Here is a 23168-nt window from a genome sequence, read left to right as displayed (position 1 = left end):
TATTGGCTAAAATAATAACTACATAAAGTTAGATAACATTAGTCTATCGTTGATACTGTCCACCTCAGTAAACCTGAGAGGCAGTAATCAAGCACAACACATTTACTTGGGATCACAGAATTGCAATTCGGGACACGTATTCAAATAGCAACCCAAAAGGTATTCTGCTAGGGAGTAAAATTCAGGGGATTTTAAATGCAAAGAGAGTTTTGTATTACAGAATTTTAATTGGAATTGGAGGCAGAAGCTAGTCTTGGTTGAACAGGATTGTGTACTAAGGCTATCACTAGAGGGAAGTAATAGTCCATTAGTGTGACAAGTTGCAAGTGTTATTGCAGAGTCCTTGGAATATTTGCAGGTTGGCTCAGATCAAAAGTTCACGGTTTCACCAGGTGGGGAGGTGCAGGATGTCCACTAATTAATAGCCTCCCAGCTCCACGTTAAAACCCCTTGACATCAGTGACTCCATTTTATTTCACATTCCACAGCACTATTAATTTGGCATGCCTTGCAGGAGTTCTCAAAGCAAATATAAAAATTTTCACAGCATATGCACAAACTATATGATAATAACAGGCTTCTTTTATTTGAAAAAAATTAAAATTGAAACAAGAAAAAAACCCTTTAAGAAGATATTGAGCTACCTATAATTTTTAAAGAGTTAATATATAAATAATAAATTCAATAAGTACTACTATTTTTTTTTTAAGTATTACAAATTAAAAAGAGGAAGAGTTAAAACCTGAGAAGGCAATATTCTTTTCTTTTCTTTTTTTGGCCCCACTGCCCGGCTTGCATGATCTTAGTTCCCTGCATAAGGATTGAACACAGGCCCACGGCTGAGTCCTAACCACTGGACAACCAGGGAACTACTGAAGGCAACATTCTTTTTTTTTTTTAATTTATTTATTTTATTTATTTATTGTTTTTGGCTGCACTGTGTCTTCGTTGCTGCGCGCGGGCTTTCTCTAGTTGCAGGGAGCGGGGGCTACTCTTCGTTGTGGTGCACGGGCTTCTCATTGCGGTGACTTCTCTTGTTGTGGAGCACGGGCTCTGGGCACATGGGCTTTAGTAGTTGCAGCATGTGGGCTCAGTAGTTGTGGCTTGCGGGCTTCAGTAGTTGTGGCTCGTGGGCTCTAGGCGCGCGGGCTCAGTAGTTGTGGCTCACGGGCTTAGTTGCGCCGCAGCATGTGGCATGTTCCCGGACCAGGGATCGAACCCGCGTCCCCTGTATTGGCAGGCAGATTCTTAACCACTGTGCCACCAGGGAAGTCCCTAAATTTATTTTTAACATAAGCCCCACCATATGATTTTTCTGGCAAATTTGTTCAATATATTATCCTTTCCCCCTTACATGCCTTTGGCAACTTTACTGGAAATAAATTGACATTATTAGGGTTTATATATATCTAGATTCTCTACGCTTTCCCATTGCTCTAAAGTTAGTGTAGATATACAGTAAATTCTTAAATAAGAAGAAAAATATTTTCATATTTCTTGTTTTCAAAACATCCTTCATGCTGCTCAGCCAGCTGGTGTCTGTGTCCAGCCCTAACTCAGATCCTAATTCTGTTCCGAATGCCCATCCACCTCCTCAATCCAATGCGTCCACTTGAATGTCTCAAACACACCATGAACTCATCATGAACAACAGAAATTCATTCCCAATTTCAGTGAATAGTCTTGCCATCCAAACAAGTTTGAAATTCAGATTCATCCTTTGGCCATAATACTCCACACACAATGCTAAGAAATTGTGACTGTATCACATAAGCCTGTTCTGATGTCTGGATGTCTCTCTTTTGTGTTTGGGTTCCAATGTTATTAGTGTTTCTCTCCAGGTACCAAGTTTCCATGCATCTTTTATCTATTGTATCAGCATGCACTGATGATAATTGGGTCGTTGATTATTTTATAAGCTGTTGAAACATTTCACCTACCTCTACTGCTATTTCTGCATTTATTAGCTAGAAATCCTCTGTGAAGAAGATTTTTTCCACAATGTTCTGTTCAATTACCTCAAAATACAGTTTGTAAAGATCAGGGAGGCAAGAGCTTGATCCCTCAACTCTATTTAGCAATTTTTCAGGATAATTATTTGGACCACTAACATCATGCTCAAACCATAATGAAATGTTTATCTCAGGGATAAGGTGCACCTGTTGTACACATGCTAAGACTGTGATCGTGGTAGCCACTCTCCTAGTAGGAAAAAACATTCAGTAAGTGGCTCTTCTTTTCAGATAAGTCTCTTATTTTATTTTATTATTTAAAAAATATATATATTTATTTATTTAGGCTGCGCCCTGTCTTAGTTGCGGTGCGTGGGATCCTCGTTGTGGCATGTTTAGTTGTGGCATGCGGGATCTTTTTTAGTTGTGGCATGTGGGCTCTTAGTTGTGGCTTGTGGACTCTTAGTTGTGGCAGGCATGGGGGATCTAGTTCCCCGACCAGGGTTCGAACCCAGGCCCCCTGCATTGGGAGCACGGAGTACCCACTGGACCACCAGGGAAGTCCATCTTATTTTATTTTATTATTTATTTATTTATTTGGCTGTGCCATGCAGCAAGCAGGATCTTAGTTTCCCGACCAGGGATCAAACCCATGCCCCCCGCATTGGGAGTGCTGAATCTTAAGCACTCGACTGCCAGGGAAGTCCCAGATAAGTCTCATATTTTAAAATTAATTTTATCTGTTTTAGTCCATTCGAACTGCTGTAAGAAAACATCATATACTGGGTGGCTTATAATCAACAGGCATTTATTTCTCGCAGCTCTGGAGGCTGGAAGTCCAAACTCAAGTTTCCCATGGATTCAGTGTCCGGTGAGAGCCCACTTCCTGTTTCATAGATAGCCTCCTTCTTCTTGCCATGTCCTCACATTGTAAAAGCAGTGAACTTTCCGGGCCCTATTTTATAAGGGCACTAGTTCCTTTCATGAGGGTAGAGCCCTTCTGACCTAACCACCTACCAAGGATCCTATGTCCTAATATCATGACATTAGGCATTAGGCTTTGAACATAAGAATTGAGGGGGAAACAAACATTAAGACCATAGCAGTATCTATTTCAGGAAATTGAGTTAGAAATATATGGAAAAAATAGTTGGACTTGCTGGGGTTTCAACAGAAACACTGAGATGTACTCATGCAGGAAAGAATTATTTTGTGTGGGAAACAGGCAGAATGCCACATCATCTACTTCCTACTTGGCCTCCTGACAGATACCATCCATTTCCCCTGTCATGATATTGGCTTAACTCTTTTTTAATTGTTCCTTGATTACACATACTGAAGCCTACAAAATTATCTCTGAAGCTTTGAGCTACATAAAGTTGAAGAGTGGTGCAGTTTATTGGGAATTCCCTGGCGGTCCAGTAGTTAGGACTTGGCATTTTCACTGCCATGGCCCCAGGTTCAATCCCTAGTCGGGGAACTAAGATCCCCGAAATCCGTGCAGCCCGGCCAGGAAAAAAAAAAAAAAAAAAAACATGCAGTTTGTGACTGAGTGACATTGCAGTGTGTGCATTCAGGTTTTCCTTTGTGTTCCTGTTTGCTGAATGCAGTCTACAAAACAATATCTCCCTTTAAAGGGAATACATCTTCAAAAAACAGAAGGGACAAAATAAAGATACTTGGATAATAACATATGCTTAAAATTACAATTTATGTCAAAGCACCCTCATTAAAAAAAAAATCTACCCTATATTTTCCCAACTTACTTTTGATGAACTTCATCAATTTATTTAAAAGTTTATAGAAAAAATTTCACTACTGTCCATCTTTTTCAGGGACACACAACCTCTTCCTCCCCAACATCCCAGTAATGGCCATGTGTGAAGCCCTTTCTCTCTTGACTCTGAGCAAACATACTGAAACTCACAAAACTGATTGTAAAGCTTCCATCCACATGTATTTGAAAAGGAACAAGATGTTTATTAGTTTGCGGCTATGAGTGAAGTTACTTTGTATCTGAGTGATATCATATCATGTGTTACTCTCCCATATGGTGAAGACAGAAGTAAGTCCCACTTGTGGGGTCTTTATGGAGCACTACAACACAGTTGTGGAAATTGTACCCTTAGAGGCATATAAAGGATTTATTATATTCACAGGTCCTAGAAGAGACTGGCATGCCACCCCACACAGGAACCATATAGGAGGAGCATCTGGGGAGCATTCTCAACGAAGCAGGAGAAGAGTGAGGCCCCCTAGGTAAGTACCATTACTGGGGATCAGGGCGGAGTACCCAGGCAAAAGTCATGAGGGGATTTCATTGGTGGGTTGGAATGTCACTAAGTCATGGGAGGACAAGAAGGGGAACTTGAGTTGGGACCACAGCCTCATCACTCTGGTGTACCCAGTCACCCGGGGTGGGGTGGGGGGGGGGTGGTGGGGATGTGCTCACAGCCAGTCTGTGGGGATGTTGAGGCAGCAGAATAGGAACATTAAAAAATTTACAATACAGTATGTCCACTTGTTATGTTCCGAGCATCTTAAATGACAAGACGCAAAAAACACAACAGGGAAATCTGGATCGTCCCCTTTAGGAACATCCCATGCCTCGCCTCCTTCATTAGAGCCTCTGCATTTCCTTTGCCAGCTCCTCTCCAGGCCTCTGGGCCCCAGGCTCCTAGAAGGAACAGAGACACCCTCTCCCGGCCGGCTGCAGAGCAAGAACTACGCTACCACGCGCGCCACAACCAGAGAAGCCCGCGGGCCCCAACGAAGACGTAGCGCATAATGAATGAATGAATGAATGAATGAGTGAATAAATAAAATATTTTTTAAAAAAAGAACTACATTACCCAGCAGGCTGTGCTTTGCGTGATGGCTGTGAGGGCCGGACTGATGGCGTCACAGAAAAGGGGCGTTACAGGCTCGCGTTGTCAGGGGCGGGACTTCCTGCGCCGGAGGAGCGGGCTTTTCTTTGTGGTGAGGCTGGTGTGTCCCCACCCACTAGGATCTCTTCCCGGGACTTAGGGACGGAGCGGGGAGGACAGCCAGGAGGGCCCACCTGCGCCTTTGTACGACCTGGGAGAGGGTCAGCTAAGCCCGCTGGACTCGCCGGTCTCCGGCGCCCTCACGTGGCCCTACGCTCCCCGCGGTGCGATGGCGGATCTGGTGACCCCGGCGCAGGTGAGTGGACGGTGCTCCAGGCCACGCCCGCTCGGACCCCACCCACGTGGCCGAGGCGCGCTGCTGTGCAGGATGGTGGTGTCCTGTGAGTCGTCACCTTGTCCTCCCCAGGGCATTGTTTGTCGGAGCCTCGGGATGGGGTCGCTTGTGCTCCGGGTGGGAATCCAGGTTAGGGGCTTCACGCGGAGGGTCCCATTTCTGTCAGTCAGTGGGACGCTGTGTGGTAGGGAGAGATGTGGCTTCTCGAATCCCCCTGACCCCATACCGCTGGCGTGGAAGGACCCGCAGGGAGGAGCGCAGGCCGCACAGTCCGGAGACCTTTCTGTGTGTTGCGGCCCCGCCCCTTCCCGAGTCTAGGACCTTGAGCAGCTTTCCCTGTTGCCCTTGGTTTCTGTTTTCTCGGGCACAAAACAGGAATATTAAAGTTCCTCCAACTGGGTTTGAGGGAACTAGAAAAAGCACGTGTATCCCCCCGAGTCCAGCACGGTGCAGGGAGCGCCACTCTGGCTCTCTTTCCACGGAGGTGCCTCCTGAGCCTTTGTTGATCTTAGAGGCTCCTCCTTGGAATCTGACCCTTGGGCTTCCCAGCTGTGTAACCTCTACAAAGATAAGGGCTGGGGTGGGGAAGAGGCAGGAGTAGCCTGCAGCAGCTTGGGGATTGCAGCTCTGCTAGGACAGAAAAGGTGTCAGGACAGGCAGGGCACCCAGAAGGCCAAGGAATTTGTCTTCCAGTTTACAGCCAGTGGAACTGGCTTCCCACTGAAACTGTTTTCCTGTTTGAGGTTCAGTTACATATGGTAAATGACGATAATGTGCAGGAGTGTGGTGTCCCTTTGGACACAAAAACACAAGAGGTCCTGGGTAACTCCATAGCCGTGGCCCTGAGTACCCTCATCATAGTCCTGATTGTTGTCAGGCCTTGTCTTATTTGTTAAACTGCCCATTCACTTGGCTCCTTCCTCACTTTATTTCAGACTCACTCCAGTGTGCTGTCCTGAAAGAGGCTTTCCGTGGTGCCCTGTCGAAAGCAGACTGTAACCTCTTGTGTTCTCGTGCTATTTTCTTGACTTTGGAATCTTTGGGTCCCTGTGACATTGTCTTGCTCGTTTATTTAGTTGCTTGTTTAGGATCTCTTCCCAGACCCCGAGCATGAGCACTGTTGCCGCTCAGGACCTAGAACAACAGCCTGGGCTTACAAAAGGTACTCAACAAATGGTTCAGTGAATGAATGGCTCTCCCCCCTCAGGTGCTTGCCTCACACTTATAATAAATGCAGTCTTTCTCCCAACTATGGCCCACAGGGCTCTCTCTACTTGATCTGCCCCTTGCTTACCCCCAAGCTTTTTTCCCTCCATTTTTCCCTCACTCACCGCACACGGCCAGGCAGTCCTGAACTTGTAAAACTCCTGCCCAGTTTGCAGCTTCAACTTGCACTTCTCTTTGTCTGGGGCCCCGTTCCCAGATCTCTGCAGGGCTATCTCTCCCCACCATTCCTTTGCATCAGTGTCACCTCTTAGGATAGTCTTTTCCTGGCTGTTTTATAATAATTCTGGCTAAGGTACCCCTGCCCCCACCTGCCAATCTTCTGGCAACTCTGTTCCCGCTTTTTTTTTTTTTTTTTTTCTGTTCCCGCTTTTACTGGATGTTCAATTCCCACTTCTGCTCCTTAAATTTGAGGTTGTGGCTGATTTTCTAGAACTGCCTGGGGCTCAGACCTCTGGCTGTGACACGGAGGTGATGATGGCATTTACCTCATGGGCTGTGGGAGGATTAGTAAGAGTCACAAAATACATTGAACACGTAACTGTGCCAGGCAGTCCAGCATCTGCCATGTAAACATTTTCTCTTTAGTTCTCCAAACTGCGTGGTGAAGTGGGACTGATTGTTGTATTGATGCAGAAATCGAGGCTTAGAGAAATGATGGGATGTCCTCCCCTGTGGTCGCACTGGCAGGAAGTGTCTAATTCCAGAGTCTTGATTCAAACCCTGGAAGTCTGGCTCCCGAGCAGGGGCTCTTATTGTGTAAAGGCCTCAACTTGGGGCAGGTGCACTGTGAGGACCAGAGAGGCTTAGCTGCTGTCACTTTACTGTTACCATTGTTGGAACTATCATCATGATCATTTTTCCCAGAGCACTTACCATCTCTCCCCAGTCCTCATGGAACAGCACTGTCTGTGTCTCTGTGACACTGTCTTTGTCTTCTCCAGTGACTTCCTTCATGGGAGACTTTTCTCTCAGCCACAATTGCATTATGTCCCAAGGTTGCATCTGCTTTCCCCTTGAGCCCAACACAGAACTTGGCGATCCGGAGGCCTCGGTGATTCAAGCCTGGGTCTCTCTGCATCTTCACCAGCAACAGAGTGACAAGGTTGATCCCATCCAAGTGCACAAGGCCAACACCACTACCTGTGTTTGACTCTCCAGGTGGTGGTGACCTTTAAGAATGTGGCTGTGACCAAGAGGAGTGGGACAACTTGACCTGGACCAGAGGACTCTGTACCAGGAGGTGATGCTGGAGACCTGTGAGCTTCTGGTCTCACTGGGTAAGTGCTCAGCTCTCACACCTGTGGGGGACCCCACCCGCCTTGTTTCTGGGCTGATCAGGAAGGTCACAGGAGTCACCTTTCCTCCTCCCCACAGGTCCTGCAGTTTTCTGGTCCCTTCTCCTGCCTGGTCTCCCTGTGTCTGTAGCAGTGATCGGTGGGATAGAAACAATGTCCTTCTGAACACCAGCCCCCATCCCAGTGCCCAGCACCCTCGGGCCTCAGTCTGAGGTCCCTGTTCCAGATTCCACAGGAGGGAAGCTGACTGGTCCAGCCTGGTGGGGTCAGGTGTCCCCACAGCCCAGTTAGCAGGGCTGTTCTCAGAAGAGAGGGTGGGCCAGGCAGACCCCTACATGGCATTTGTCATCAGTGCCACCCAGAGATCTTCCTAAACAGCACAATCTCGGTTCAAAGGTCCCTGGTGTCTACATGATCCTCACATGTTTCCTGTGGCCTGGGCAGATTGCTATGTGGCAATACTTGGAGGGCCAGGGAAAGATTCCCCAGGAAGCTGTATAGGCTCTGAATCATCAAACAACAAATAGGACTATTTGTCCCATAGCCTGGATTGATGTGTCCAGGAATCAAGGGGTAGATATGTGAGTGGCACCACTGACAGTTATCCATAGAGAGGCACTAGGGGAAATTTTTGCTTCCTGTCTTCATGAAGCACTGATTGTGTAGAGGTCTTAGTTGCAAAGGGAAGAGTGCTTTCACTACTGCAGTAGAATGATTCCGTTGTCCTGGAGAGTAACACTGCCAGTCTGCCACTTTGCGCTACTCATGCTTCTGAATCAACAGGCAAAGTAAGAGTTACTGTGCTGGCTCTGGTGATTGAATCTGATTATCAGGTGCAAATTGGACTATACTTCCCACTGCTACTTGCACAAAGGAAGTGTGTGTCTGGAATGCAGAGATCCCTTAAGATGTCTTGTCATGATCTATGGTAAAGTCAACGGAAAACTATTCACAACCTACTTCAGGCAAGACAACTCATGGCCCAGACCCTTCAGGAAAGAATGCTTTGGTCACCCAACCAGGGAATAAAAAATGACCATTCGAGGTGCTGCTGAGGACAAAAGGAACATGGAATGGATTGTGGAAGAGCTACATATTAGTTAGTTCATGTGACCATTAACAGAAGTGAGGATAGTAGTCAGTAATGTCGTGAGTATTTCTTCCTGATTTTTGTCATGAATGTGTGTGTACAGCCAATACCTTTTTCTTCCTTCTTTCACCCCCTTATCATTTAACAGAAGATGTGCTGACTTCACATCACAGTATTTAAGTATTGTTAAATTTATATCATAGTATTTGGTTATAGGGTATCAAGGAGGAGAGTGAATGTTACGCAGGGAGTCTGTCTCCTTTCTGAAGAAAGAGTTATTGTATTTTTGGTTGTACACAGGATAGTTGTGTCCTGACCTTGTTGTTGTCTTTATTTGGAGATAAGGAATGGTTTAAGTTTGTATGGTGCCAAGTTGACAAGAGGTGGACTTGTGTTGATTAATTTTATATATCAACTTGACTTGGCTGTGATACCTGAATATTGTTCAAATACCAGTTTAGATTTCACTGTGAAGCTTTTTTTTGATGGACTAAATACCTATATTTTTATTTGTAATTTTTAAATTTATGGACCAAACACATATGCGAAAAGAATGGCTTCAACTTAATGGCATGTTGTCCCTTAAGAAAGTAGAAAAATAAGACAAAGCCAAATTAAGCAAGACTTTGGTTCAATATTATACTGGAAATTTTAATAAAACTAGACTTCTATTCAGTATTGAGATGAAGGTTATAGTCACAATAATGAGGCAATAAAAAGTAAAATTACTCACATTGTTAAGGAAAAAATAAAACTGATCTATGGAGAAAACTCTATGGGATCTCCAAACAAAGCATAACCCAGAATAAACATATACAATGGAATACTACTCAGCCATAAAAAAGAATGAAATTTTGCCATTTGCAACAACATGGATGGACTTGGAGGGTATTATGCCAAGTGAAATAAATCAGATAGAGAAAGACAAATACTCTATGGTATCACTTATATGTGGAATCTTAAAAATACAACAAACTAGTGAATATAACAAAAAAGAAGCTGACTCACAGATACAGAGAACAAACTAGTGGTTACCTGTGAGGAAAGGGAAGTGGGGAGGGGCCATATAAGGGTAGGGGAATCAGAGGTACAAACTGTGATGTACAAAATAAGCTACAAGGATATATTGTACAACACAGGGAATATAGCCAATATTCTATAACTATAAATGGAGTACAACCTTTAAAAATTGTGAATCACTATATTGTACTCCTGTAATTTATATAACATTGTACATCAGCTATACTTCAATAAAAAACAAAACATAACATTAACCAAAAAAACCTGCTAGAACGACTGAGTATCTGAAGCTTGAAGAATTCAAGATCCATATAAAAGAAACCATCCTATTTGCAATAGCAATAAACAGTTGAGAACTTCAGATCCCCCCTCCCCTCCCCAAATGTCTGTGTTGAAATGTACCAGGGACTTGTTTTAATCATGCACTGTGAGACATGCAGACATGGAAGTTATTATGAAGAAGGACATTACACGGTTCCCTAGAAACAGGAAGCACAGCATGTCATACTGGGCCGCATATGCTGGGCCTCCACCTTCTGCTCAGGAAGGTCAAGAAGAGCATGGCTCACAGCCTTGAAAAATTCTGGCAGACTCTGGGCTACAGGGGTCATCCCTAGTTGCCACCCAGAAGAGGACATTCACCCAATCATGAGGCACCTTTATGGCATCGGAGGACTTCCAGTCACCAGAATTGGGATAAATGAATGTCTTTTCTTCATAAATCACCCAGTCTATGGTGTTTTGTTATAGCAGACCTATAAGACTAAGACAGACAGTTTGAAATTTTTCAGCAGGCTCCGTTTTGGAAGGGTGGACCCTCGTTGTCCCGTACCTAGCTCTGGTATAGGTACCAGAGCTAGGTACCTATACCAGAGCTAGGTATGGTATAGGGCAGGGAGGATTATTGGTTTGGTGTGTGAATTTGATAAGGTTATAGTTGGGGGTGCGGGCTCCAGATTGGTCAGTTTGTGTATAACAAGCATGCTTACAGGGGAAGGATTTGTTACCTGTAAGAATTAGCTAGCTCTGAGAGGGATAGCCTCACTAGGAATAAGTACCCAAAGGCCAGAGTAGGAAAAATACAAAAATATAAGAAAATATAGTCAATACAATTAAAATTGAGCATACCATCAGATGTAAAAAATACATGCAAGATGGGTAAACAGAATTTTAAAAATTAGAGAAAAAAAAATTAAGATCCAAGTAAAAGGAGAGATATCTCACATTTACGGATTGTAACACTCAATATTTCCTTCTAAATTGATCTGTGTGTTACGTGAAATCCAAGTCAAAATCTCGGTAAGCTCTTTTTTTTTTTTTTTTTAATTAATTAATTTATTTTATTTTTGGCTGTGTTGGGTCTTCGTTTCGTGCGAGGGCTTTCCCTAGTTGTGGCAAGCGGGGGCCACTCTTCATCGCGGTGCGCGGGCCTCTCACCATCGCGGCCTCTCTTGCTGCGGAGCACAGACTCCAGACGCGCAGGCTCAGCAGTTGTGGCTCACGGGCCCAGCCGCTCCGCGGCATGTGGGATCCTCCCAGACCAGGGCTCGAACCCGTGTCCCCTGCATTGGCAGGCAGACTCTAAACCACTGCGCCACCAGGGATGCCCCTCTTTTTTTTTTTTTTAATAGAAATTGCGAAGTGGCTTCTACAATGAAAATGCAAGTGCAAAGGACCAAGAATAGTCAAAACAACCTGGAAACAAGAAAGTGCTAACGTAAATACAAATAGATAAATGTAAGGGAATAGGAGGTCTAGAAATAAACATACACACAACTGATCAGTTGTTTTTCAGTGAAGGAACAAAAGCAATTTGGTATAGAAAGAATGATTTGTTAGATCAGTGTGCGGTAGCAGTTGGGTATGCAATTGGGTATGCAAAGAGAACTTATAAAAATTAAATAACTATGGATCATAGACATATACAGAAAAACCTAAAACTGCAAGAGTTACAAAATACTGGGTTGGCCAAAAAAGTTGGTTGGGGTTTTTCGGTAGCATCTTACGGGAAACCCTGAACGAACTTTTTGGCCAACCCGATAAAACAGGAACACAGGTTTTGACCTTGTGTGGAAGTCACATGCCCTACGTCCTCTCCAGTATTGCATGTGCCTACTCTACACCAGCCACACCTTTTTTCTATCTGCCTCCTCTCATCCAAAGCCCAACCCCACCTCTCCCACCACAGCCCAAGAGACTCCCAGCTGACCTCATTTACTCTTGTCTCTTCCATTATGGTTTATTACAAGATATTGAATATAGTTCCCTGTGCTCTACAGTAGGACCTTGTTGTTTATCTGTATATAGTAGTTTGTATCTGTTAATCCTAAGCTCCTAATTTATCCCTCCCTCCGCTCCCTTTCCCTTTTGGTAACCGTAAGTTTGTTTTCTATATCTGTGAGTCTGTTTCTGTTTCTGTTTTTTTTTTTTTTTCTTGTAGAATCTTTTATTTCAGTGATTAAAAGAACGCACTAAACGGAAACTATGCCGATTTACATTAGGCATGCACCTCTACCTGAAACTGCTGTTAGTTTTTGAGTGGCCTAAATCTTTATAACTTATTTTGTCATTTAGGCACATCTTTAAATTTTTTTGGACCCTGATATACAGGGTAAGTTAACTTCTTCCTTGTGGCAGTTTAGTATGAGAATTATGTTCCTTTAACCAAAGGCCTCTAGACTCTCAGGCTACCTGTACTAGCTCAAGACTGTACTTTATATAGATATTTAAGTGAATCACAGTATAAGGGAGAGAGATAATCTGGAAAGGTGAAATGTACTGTATGAATATTCCATACATCTTTTTTTCCAGCACTGATAGTCAAACACTAGATAAGGAGGCCTACAGTCAAGTACCAAATTACTCTTTCCCCCGCTGCTGCCCTTTCTGAGAGACACAAAGATGTATGTCGATCTCTCTAGAAATCTGAAATGAATCCACAGAAATAACAGATTATTACCTATGTGGTCCCACTATCAAATTATAGAGCAGTTCCACTATTAAAATTGTAGGGAGCAGTTAATGGGACTATGAGAAAAGCTTTGTCCCATATACAGTAATATACATCTAGTAGAGTTTTCCATTCATCTGTCAATTGTTTTCCCAAGATTAGCATTAAAAAACACAACCCCAAACACATTTGACCCTCAAACCCCCCACACACAAAAATTGGTCTTTGTTCATTCTCAGATGACAGGATGTCCCAAGAGTGACAAAGGTGGGAGCGGATCCCCCTATAGCCTTTTCTTCAACCATCCCATCAACTGCTCTTCATTTCTTGAACTATCTTCCTTTTCCAAAGTGGTAATGCTGAGGTCAGTCAGAATGGCTTTCTGAGAAGACTGGCTTGGATTTCTGGGTCTCTTCCAGTTGATTCAAGTTGAATTGGCTTGTATCAATGAAGTGCCCAATGCAGTTCACAAAACAGGCCTCAGCTGGACTGTCCAACTTTGGCCCAGGCTTGTCCATGCACTTTACCCAACGAAGTTTCGTCATCTGGTGCACCAGCTGCTGGAAGCGCTGCTTCTGAGACTCTACCTCCATGAAATGCTGCAGCTGCCAGTCAACCGAGCCCAAACCCGCTGCGGAGGAAGATGAGGAGGAATCCATCCCAGCGTGGCCACGTGTGCTGAGACGAACTCTGCACCAACTCACCAACCTTCACGTCTGCTTCTGTTTTGTTTTTTAAGATTTTTTAATATTTCATTTATTACCATTTATTTTTGGCTGCATTGGGTTTTCGTTGCTGTGCACGGGCTTTCTCTAGTTGTGGCGAGCGGGGGTTACTCTTTGTTGGGGTGTGCAGGCTTCTCATTGCGGTGGCTTCTCTTGTTGCGGAGTATGGGCTCTAGGCGCGCAGGCTTCGGTAGCTGTGGCGCACGTGCTCAGTAGTTGTTGTTCGAGGGCTCTAGAGCACAGGCTCAGTAGTTGTGGCGCACGGGCTTACTTGCTCCGTGGCATGTGGGATCTTCCCAGACCAGGGCTCGAACCCGTGTCCCCTGCATTGGCAGGCGGCTTCTTAACCACGGTGCCACCGGGGAAGCCCCAGTTTCTGTTTTGTAATAAGTTCATTTGTATCATATTTTAGATTCCATGTATAAGGGATATCATATGGTATTTGTCTTTCTCTTTCTGACTTACTTTGCTTAGTATGATAACCTCTAGGTCCATCCATGTAGCTGCAAATAGCATTAATTCATTCTTTTTTATGGCTGAGTAGTATTCCATTGTGTGTGTGTGTGTGTGTGTGTGTGTATGTGTGTGTATACACACACCACATCTTTATCCTTCCAGCTGTTGGACATTTATGTAGTTTCCATGTCTTGGCTATTGTAAATAGCGCTGCTGTGAACATAGGGGTGCATGTATCTTTTTGAATTAGCGTTTTCTCCCAATGTATGCCCAGGAGTGGGATTGCTGGATCATATGGTAACTCTATTTTTGTTTTTTAAGGAACCTCCATACTGTTCTCCATAGTGGCTTTACCAACTTACATACCCACCAACAGCATAGGAGGGTTTTCTTTTCACTACACCCTCCCCAGCATTTATTTGTTGACTTTTTCATGATGGCCATTCTGACCAGTGTGAGGTGATACCACATTATCGTTCTGATTTGCATTTCTCTACTAATTAGCAATGCTGAGCATCTTTTTATGTGCCTATTGGCCATCTGTATGTTCTTTGGAGAAAAGTCTATTTAGGTCTCTGTCCATTTTTTTGTTGGGTTATTTGTTTTTTGTTCTTGTTATTGAGTTGTATGAGCTGTTTATATATTTTGGAAATTAAGCCCTTGTCAATCACATTGTTTGCAAATATTTTCTCCCAGTCCGTAGGTTGTCTTTTTGTTTTGTTCATGGTTTCCTTTGCTGTGCAAGAGCTTATAAGTTTGATTAGGTCCCATTTGTTTATTTTTACTTTTATTTCTTTTGCCTTGGAAGACTGACCTAAGAAAACATTGCTATGGTTTATGTCAGAGAATGTTTTGCATATGTTCTCTTCTAAGAGTTTTATGGTATCATGTCTCATGTTTAAGTCTTCAAGCCATTTTGAGTTTATTTTTGTGTATGGTATGAGGGAGTGTTCTAACTTCATTGATTTACATGTGGCTGTCCAGCTTTCCCACCACCACTTCCTGAAGAGACTGTCTTTTTTCCATTGTATATTCTTGCCTCCTTTGTTGAAAATTAATTGACCATAGGTGTGTGGGTTTATTTCTGGGCTCTCTCTTCTGTTCCATTGATCCATGTGTCTGTTTTTATGCCAGTACCATGCTGTTTTGATGACTATAACTTTGTAGTATTGTCTGTGGTGTGGGAGGGTTATGCCTCCAGCTTTGTTCTTTTTCCTCAGGATTGCTTTGGCAATATGGGTCTTTTATGGGTCCATATAAATTTTAGAATTTTTTTGTTCTAGTTCTGTGAAAAATGTCATGGGTAATTTGATGGAGATTTCATTGAATCTGTAGATCGCGTTGGGTAGTATGGCCATTTTAACACTATTAATTCTTCTAACCCAAGAGCATGGGATAGCTTTCCATTTCTTTGAATCATCTTCAGTTTCTTTTATCAGTGTTTTATAGCTCTCAGCATATAAGTCTTTCACCTCCTTGATCAGGTTTATTTCTAAGTATTTTAACTTTTTTAATGCAGTTTTAAAAGGGATTGTTTTCTTACTTTCCCTTTCTGATATTTCATTGTTAGTGTAAAGAAGTGCAACTGATTTCTGTGTGTTAATCTTGTATCCTGATACCTTGCTGAATTTATTTATCAGTTCTAGTAGTTTTTGTGTGGAGTCTTTAGGGTTTTCAATATATAGTATCATGTCATCTGCATATAAGGAGAATTTTACATCTTTCCTTTCAATTTGGGTACTTTTTATTTCTTTTTCTTGTTTGATTGCTCTGGCTAGGACTTCTAATACTATGTTGAATAGAAGTGGTGAGGGTGGGCATCCTTGTCTTGTTCCAGATTTTAGCAGGAAGGCTTTCAGCTTTTCACCATTGAGTATTATGTTGGCTGTGGGTTTGTCATAAATAGCTTTTTTTTTGGCTGCGTTGGGTCTTTGTTGCTGTGCACGGGCTTTCTCTAGTTGCAGTGAGTGGGGGTTACTCTTTGTTGCGGTGCGTGGGCTTCTCATTCTGGTGGCTTCTCTTGTTGCAGAGCATGGGCTCTAGGCACATGGACTTCAGTAGTTGTGGCACGCGGGCTCAGTAGTTGTGGCTCGCGGGCTCTAGAGCACAGGCTCAGTAGTTGTGGCGTACAGGCTTACTTGCTCCACGGCATGTGGGATCTTCCTGGACCAGGGCTTGAACCCGTGTCCCCTGCATTGGCAGGCAGATTCTTAAACACTGTGCCACCAGGGAAATCCCATAAATAGCTTTTATTATGTTGAGATATGTTCCCTTTATACCCACTTTGGTGAGAGTTTTTATCATGAATGGATGTTGAATTTTATCAAATGCTTTTTCTGCATCTATTGAGATGGTCACATGGTTTTTGTCTTTTCTTTTGTTGATGTGGTGTATTACATTGATTGATTTACATATGTTGAACCATCCTTGTGACCCTGGGATGAATCCAACTTGATACTGCTGTATGATCTTTTTTATGTGTTGTTGGATTCGGTTTGCTAATATTTTGTGGAGAATTTTTGCATCTATATTCATCAACGATATTGGCCTGTAATTTTCTTTTTTGGTGGTGTTTTTGTCTGGTTTTTGTATCAGGGTGGTGATGGCTTCATAGAATGACTTTGGGGGTGTTCCATCCTCTTCAGTCTTTTGGAAGACTTTGAGATGGATTGGTATAAGTTCTTCTTTGTATGTTTGGTAGAAATTGACCTTATTTACTCTTTAGCTAATCTGTCATCCAGTCTGACACTCTATAGGCTTCACCAGGAGTTATCACAAAACTCTGAGCCTGTAGAGAGGAAAACAGCACCAGGTCTTATCTCAGTATCATCTGATTCCATTTACTGCTTTGCCTCTCAATAAATCTCTTATTCACCTCCTTGGAATTTCGTGTCACTCCTGGATCTTCATCTGAAGCCAGCTCCCACACCACACACACACACACACACACACACACACACACACACACCTCTCTCTCTCTCTCTCTCTCATGGTCACTGTACTTCCTAACCTGTCTTAGTGATGATGACAGCCTCCCCCCCCCACCCCCCCCACACACACTCATGCACACACACACACTGTCTCATGGTCGCTGTACTTCCTAACCTGTCTTAGTGATGATGACAGCCACCACCCCTCTCCAGGGGTCCAGGCAAGTGAGCCAGTCCATGCAGAATACCCTCCCTTCAGCCTTAATGGCATTGCCACATAACCTGTGGGGTGTACCTCTTAAGTCTGACATAGTCCACGTGCCAATCTCCTGCTTATGGGTATCTTTACATTAACCCCCTCCTTACCTGAACTCCAGGTGTATTTCACATGCCCACTTAACACCTCCACTTAGAGATGCCTGCAATACCTCACTCAGCCTGGTGACACCTAACTCCCGATAGTACTGCTGTTAATTACTCCTGCTATTGACTTTGCATCTTTCGCCTAAAGCCAAACTTCTTGGATTTATGTGAGACTTCTCTCACCCTTAGAGCAGTGATCATTCCTACTTAAAAACTCAACCTAATACTACAAGCAACTTCTTAGAAGATATTTGGACATAAAGGTAAAAGTCTTTAGGGATTTCCCTGGTGGTCCAGTGGCTAAGGCTCCGTGCTCCCAATGCAGGAGGCCCGGGTTCGATCCCTGGTCAGGGAACTAGATCCCACATGCAGCAACTAAGAGTTAGCATGCCGCAGCTAAAGATCCCACACGCAGCAACTAAAGATCCTGCACGCTGTAACGAAGATCCCACGTGCTGCAACTAAGACCTGACACGGCCAAGTAAAATAAAAATAAATAAATATTTAACAAACAAAAAGGTAAAAGTCGTTACTTCATGCTGGGAATGAAGCTATAATAAAAATTTTATGGCTACAGTACTAAAATGATTGTGGTACCCTCCCAAATAATTCAAAATAAAAACAATATTCAGTTGGAAAATAAATTTTTAATTAATGCAAAAATGTAATTTCCATGAGGGAGAGAAAGATTGCTGTTTATCCAGTGATAGGGGCAGTGCCTGGCAATAGCAAGCACTCCATAAATAAAATGATGGGTACAGATTTCCAGATTTTTTTTTTATAAATTTATTTATTTTATTTTATTTTTTTTGGCTGTGTTGGGTCTTCGTTGCTGCACACGGGCTTTCTCTAGTTGCGGCGAGCGGGGGTTACTCTTCATCGCGGTGCGCAGGCTTCTCATTGCAGTGGCTTCTCTTGTTGCCGAGCACGGGCTCTAGGCATGTGGGCTTCAGTAGCTGTAGCACGTGGGCTCAGTAGTTGTGGCTCGCAGGCTTTAGAGCACAGGCTCAGTAGTTGTGGTGCACGGGCTTACTTGCTCCACGGCATGTGGGATCTTCCCGGACCAGGGCTCGAACCCGTGTCCCCTGCATTGGCAGGCGGATTCTTAACTACTGCACCACCAGGGAAGCCCCAGATTTTTTTTTTTTTTAGCCACGCCATGCCACATGGCTTGTGGGATCTTAGTTCCCCCACCAGGGATCAAGCCCGTGCCCCCTGCAGTGGAAGTGGGGAGTCTTAACCACTGGACCACCAGGGAATTCCCTTCCTGATTCTTTCTTGAATGCCCCATTCCCCTGTCCCTGCTTCCACCCCAGCAAATGCTTACCTGGCTTTGTGGGCAATCCAGCCATGATTGGCCGGAGTCAGGTCAGTATTTGTTAATTGGATTGCACAGAACTGAAGAGGGGGAGTACCCCATACCACAAGATCACCTGAGGCGGGGATGCAGTGCCTACATCAGCCCCATCTGGGCTGGAGCTGATCTCCATGGTTACAAATAGAGCACAACGTGTGTTGCTGTCTGTTTTAGTATTGTGGCCACAAAATTTTTATTATAGCTTCATTCTCAACGCTTTTGAACAAAAAAATTTGTTGGACTTTTACCTTTATGTCCAAATATTTTCTAAGAAGTTGCTTGTAGTATTAGGTTTGTGGGAAAGAGAAGATCTGGGGTGAACCTACCCGAGACGAAATATGTCATTGTGTTGATCACTGTTTCTGAATGCTTCTCTCCTTGTTGTGTCCAGACATTTAGAATGAATAAGTTAGAGGGCGGTGGCGGTACAGTTATGTGCATTGATGTCTGGGCAATGGCTGTCTTTCTCACAGGGCTAAATTACAAGGGTAAGTTTGATCATTCATCATGAATCACGGGGAGGGGGTTCATTATACATAGAGGCTGCACCCATTGAAAACAGCCTAAACATGTTGCTATTTTCTCTCTCCCAAATTTGCCACTTCATACCCACAAATAAAAGACTCAGCCTGTTAGCCTTTACAAAGATTTAAAGAGCATTATATAATTTCTAAGTACCCATAAAATATAATAATATATATTCACCTTGCTTGGATGAGGGCATTCATTCATTCATTCATTCAGTAGATATTTATTGAACACCTAGTATGGGCCAGGCATTGTGCTAGGTGCTCAGTGAATATTGATACATGGAAAAGAGACCAAAAGTGTATAGATCTTAAACAAGTGTAAGAAGGGGTTTCCCCAAAGTCCTTGAAGGATTTGACTTTGGTATACATGTCTTCCTGACTTCTGTCCTCTGCTCTGAGCACAACCCTTCACCACTAGACCCACTTCCACAAAAAAATGACTACTTCTGCATGTTGTCAATGGGTTGTGCATGACAATGGGCAGTATTTATGTAGGCAGCACAGACAGTAGCTTTTCATTTAATGTAGCAATAACACAATATTAATCAATGGGGACTGCCTTCCATAGCGATTGAACAAATGCTTGACGTGGGTCAGGTCTCTTAATCCAAAAGCCACAGAGAGAGTGCAAAATGGGAAAAGTCTGTATCTGAGAAGGAACACTGCTAAGGAAAAATGAATTTGTTTTCAATTTGGTTTAAATCAGGTGTGGGATTCTACCCTCCTTTTCACTTTTGGATCCCCAAATAGGAGAATCTCAGCACATAGATAATCACAAGCTGTGTGAGTGTTGAAATCCCTGCCCTGCTGGAAGGCAGCGCCAGGCTCACAGAGGCACACATCTGTCTCAAAGTCACCCTGCCCTTTGCAAATGACAAAGATAACATGTTCTGATCTCCCCTTATTTCAAGGCTACATCATGTGAACTCCATTTAAAACAATGTGATTTTGCACTCCTGTAATGGATACCATGAGCACATTGAGATGTGAGAGTATGGGACAGGGTGGGGACACCTTTCTACCAGTGTGGGGAAACTAGGGAACAGTTCTGAGGCTCTTGGATAGGAGAAATAGGTACATGGCCCCAGTGGCTTAAACCTCAGTCCTTGAAGGATGTACCCCCACCACCATTCATAGAAGTCCTAGCCACAGCAGCTAGGCAAGAAAAATAAAAGGCATCCAAATTGCAAAGTGAGGAAACATTGGAATCATAATGGAGTAATTATAGTTCAGGTGTACAAAACGGATTGGGAAGACTATTGAGGTTCTGGTCTCAGACACATCCGTGTACCACTGAGAACTTGAACTTTCTGTGAAGTACCAAACCCCAGGACACCTACAGCTATATTTAGAACAACATCTGCCGTGTGTAACCTTATGGTCTCAAGGTTCCCCTTTGTCAGTGCAAGAATTTCAGACCCCAACCAATGCTTGTTTAGCAAGCACTCTTCTTGCCATCTCTAAATAATTCCTTACAAACAACATATGTAACTAACTGTGCCCTTGCAGTTTTTTGCCTGTATAAGCTTCCTCCATTTTGTAATCCAGAGGAACATAGTTCAGGTGCTTCTTGAACCTGTGTCTCCCAGGCTGTAGTCTAATAAACCACAAATAAATGCCTCTTTATTTCAATAAGGTCTCCATTTCTGAAATTTAGGTTAACATTGCTTGGTGTAGTTGGCATTACCCAGTGTGACCTCCAGCACTTCTTCAGACTTGGTGTTGGCATTCAGTACCTACATGGACCCATTGCGTTTAGCCATCTTTTCACTCACATAAAGACTGCAGAGAGTTCTCCTGAACCCAAAACTCTCATTTGGTCAAGGCTTAGATCATAAATAAAATTGGGTGTCTCTCAGTGTTGACTTTAGTCCTCCCTTTTGGGAGTGGAGTTTTTTGTTTGTTTGTTTTATTTTGTTTTGTTTTAATCTGTGCCACTTGGTAGGAGATTCGGGTTTCAGGTTTCTTTTGATTTTGATGAGTACTCAGAATAATGCCAAGTTCTCATTCAAAACAAAACAAAACCCTGTCAGCTTTGTGTTTAACACCTATGGGCCCTCATCCTGTAACGACCTATCTAAATGGGTCCATTTAACCTGGTATGATTTAAAATTGCCCTGGCCAAAATGGGGAGCTTTTGAAATTCCCAAATTTGTCAATCTTCATGCATGCCTAGAAAAAAATACCAGAAACAGAGAAAAATTAATGGAAAGCATATTTTTAAATATTTATTATTTATAGCTGCATTGGGTCTTCATTGCTGAGCACAGGCTTCCTCTAGTTGTGATGAGCGGGGACTACTCTTCGTTGCGGTGCACGGGCTTCTCATTGCGGTGGCTTCTCTTGTTGCAGAGAGTAGGCTTCAGTAGTTGCAGCACGCTGGCTCAGTAGTTGTGGCACATGGGCTTACTTGCTCCGTGGCATGTGGGGTCTTCCCGGACCAGGGATCAAACCCATGTCCCCTGCATTGGCAGGCAGATTCTTAACCACTGTGCCACGAGGGAGGTCCCAGAAAACATGTTTTAATTGATATTTAGAGGCCTCTAAACATAATACTGGGGAAATTGCTTCCCTCCAAGCTGTAATTAAAAATTGACTCAGACTGTTTCTAAACTTAAGAAATCATGAAATTCTTTACCCCACTCCTATTCCCCTCCCAATTCTGCACCTTCTCCTCCATTCCTTTACCCACCTCTTTCCAAACTCCGTTTTTATTTAACTTACCCCCTCTCTTCTCTTTCTCCACCAGATACCCTCCTCCTCCTCCTCCATCAGTTAACACTCCTGAGACTAAACCTCACTCAACCCCCCTGTCCTGGCAGCCCCTATTAAAACGAAGTCCACCTGAACCCTTTATTGTCTTTGTCCCATGGAGTAAACGTGAACTTAGGGCTATAGCTAAAGAATTCTGTGATCATTTTTGGACCTCATTTCCTTTGCCAAACAACTTAATCTTGTTATACAAACCTATGAACCAGGCTATTCTGATCCTTATCAACTTATACACATGCTGGTAGGGGAAGGCAGAGCAAAAGAATGGCTTAATAAGGCGGATTGGAAGAAACCTATAGAAGACTTCCAAAAGAAAACAGCTGAAGATCAAGATAGGGCCAAAGACTTAGCCAAAACCCTTTACTGGTTATTCCAGAAGTTTCCCCAAATATTACTGATTGAAACATATCCAACTGTGTACTCAAAACCTAAGGAACCTGTACTTGAATTCTTTGAAAGATTTCAAAAAACTTTCAAACAGTATTCAGGAATGGAAGATGTTAATACCAACTCATGAATGGTTTAGATTAAGAACTTGCCACTTTAGTTAAAAGGCATCAGTGAAATTGGGCAGCCATGGATGCCCATGATTTATGCAGTATGGCACAGCAGCTGTCCAAGACCATACAAAAATAGCTAAGAAGAAGGCTACTCAAATAATGAGTTTACAGCTTCAGCAATTGACTGGCCAAAAAAGGCCAACACGCCTCCAATCTTACAATGAAAGACCCTCCAACACAGAAGACCTTCAAAGGTACCTTTGCTATTATTGCAAAAAAAGCCTGGGAATTTTAAAAAGAGCTTGCTATAAATTCTGAAAGTCACTCAGAGAGAAAACAAAATCCTGCTAGCCCTTCTCCAAACAAAGGTCCTATGCAACTTCCTTTCTGTCTCGCCTAGGGCTGCTCCAAGGAAATACCTGGGGTTTCTCCCTTTCTTCTCACTAACACTCTGGAGAAATTGAATTCACCATTGTTTGAGAACAGATAGAGCTTTAATTCTTACGGGGTACCACTCTTTCTGTTCTCAGTCCCACCACTTTGAAACATTCTCTTCTGTGGAGTACTAAAACAATTTCAATGGTGGGAGTTTCTAAGCACCCAATGACTGTTTTTAAATCTCAACCCACTCCATTCCAACTTGGCCTGTCACAGACACACATTCCCTTCTCCTTCTTCCTTCCACTCCTGTACACATCCTCAGAAGAGACTTCTTAGAGGCCCATAATGCACATGTTTCCTTCTCACAAAAGGGGGAAATGTTTTAAATCTGGAAGAAC

The 23168-nt window shown here is 43.3% G+C and overlaps 2 protein-coding genes across 5 annotated transcripts in view; one reads left to right on the top strand and one right to left on the bottom strand.

Annotated features, from left to right (window-relative positions):
* LOC309617261 (zinc finger protein 550-like) overlaps positions 1-23168 on the top strand; it is a 148315-nt gene that overhangs the window by 14696 nt on the left and 110451 nt on the right. Inside the window, exons 4-7 of one of the 3 annotated variants that reach the window (XR_014237869.1) lie at positions 2774-2823; positions 4112-4211; positions 4600-4931; positions 7560-7678. The gene's annotated coding sequence lies outside the window, so the exon portion shown is untranslated. The other 2 variants (XR_014237870.1, XR_014237871.1) reach the window with 2 other exon arrangements.
* LOC309617267 (uncharacterized protein) overlaps positions 13542-23168 on the bottom strand; it is a 42101-nt gene continuing 32474 nt past the window's right edge. The window contains exon 7 of one of the 2 annotated variants that reach the window (XM_082369301.1): positions 13542-21579. In XM_082369301.1, coding sequence (XP_082225427.1) covers positions 21480-21579 — 100 coding nt within the window. In that variant the 3' untranslated portion in view covers positions 13542-21479. Of the gene's footprint in view, positions 21607-23168 lie in introns of both variants that reach the window. The other variant, XM_082369303.1, reaches the window with a different exon arrangement.

Source organism: Balaenoptera borealis (genome assembly GCF_965194805.1).
Source record: "Balaenoptera borealis genome assembly, chromosome: 19".
In the NCBI taxonomy this organism is placed as follows: Eukaryota; Metazoa; Chordata; class Mammalia; order Artiodactyla; family Balaenopteridae; genus Balaenoptera; species Balaenoptera borealis.
This window is presented reverse-complemented; position numbering and strand designations above follow the sequence as displayed.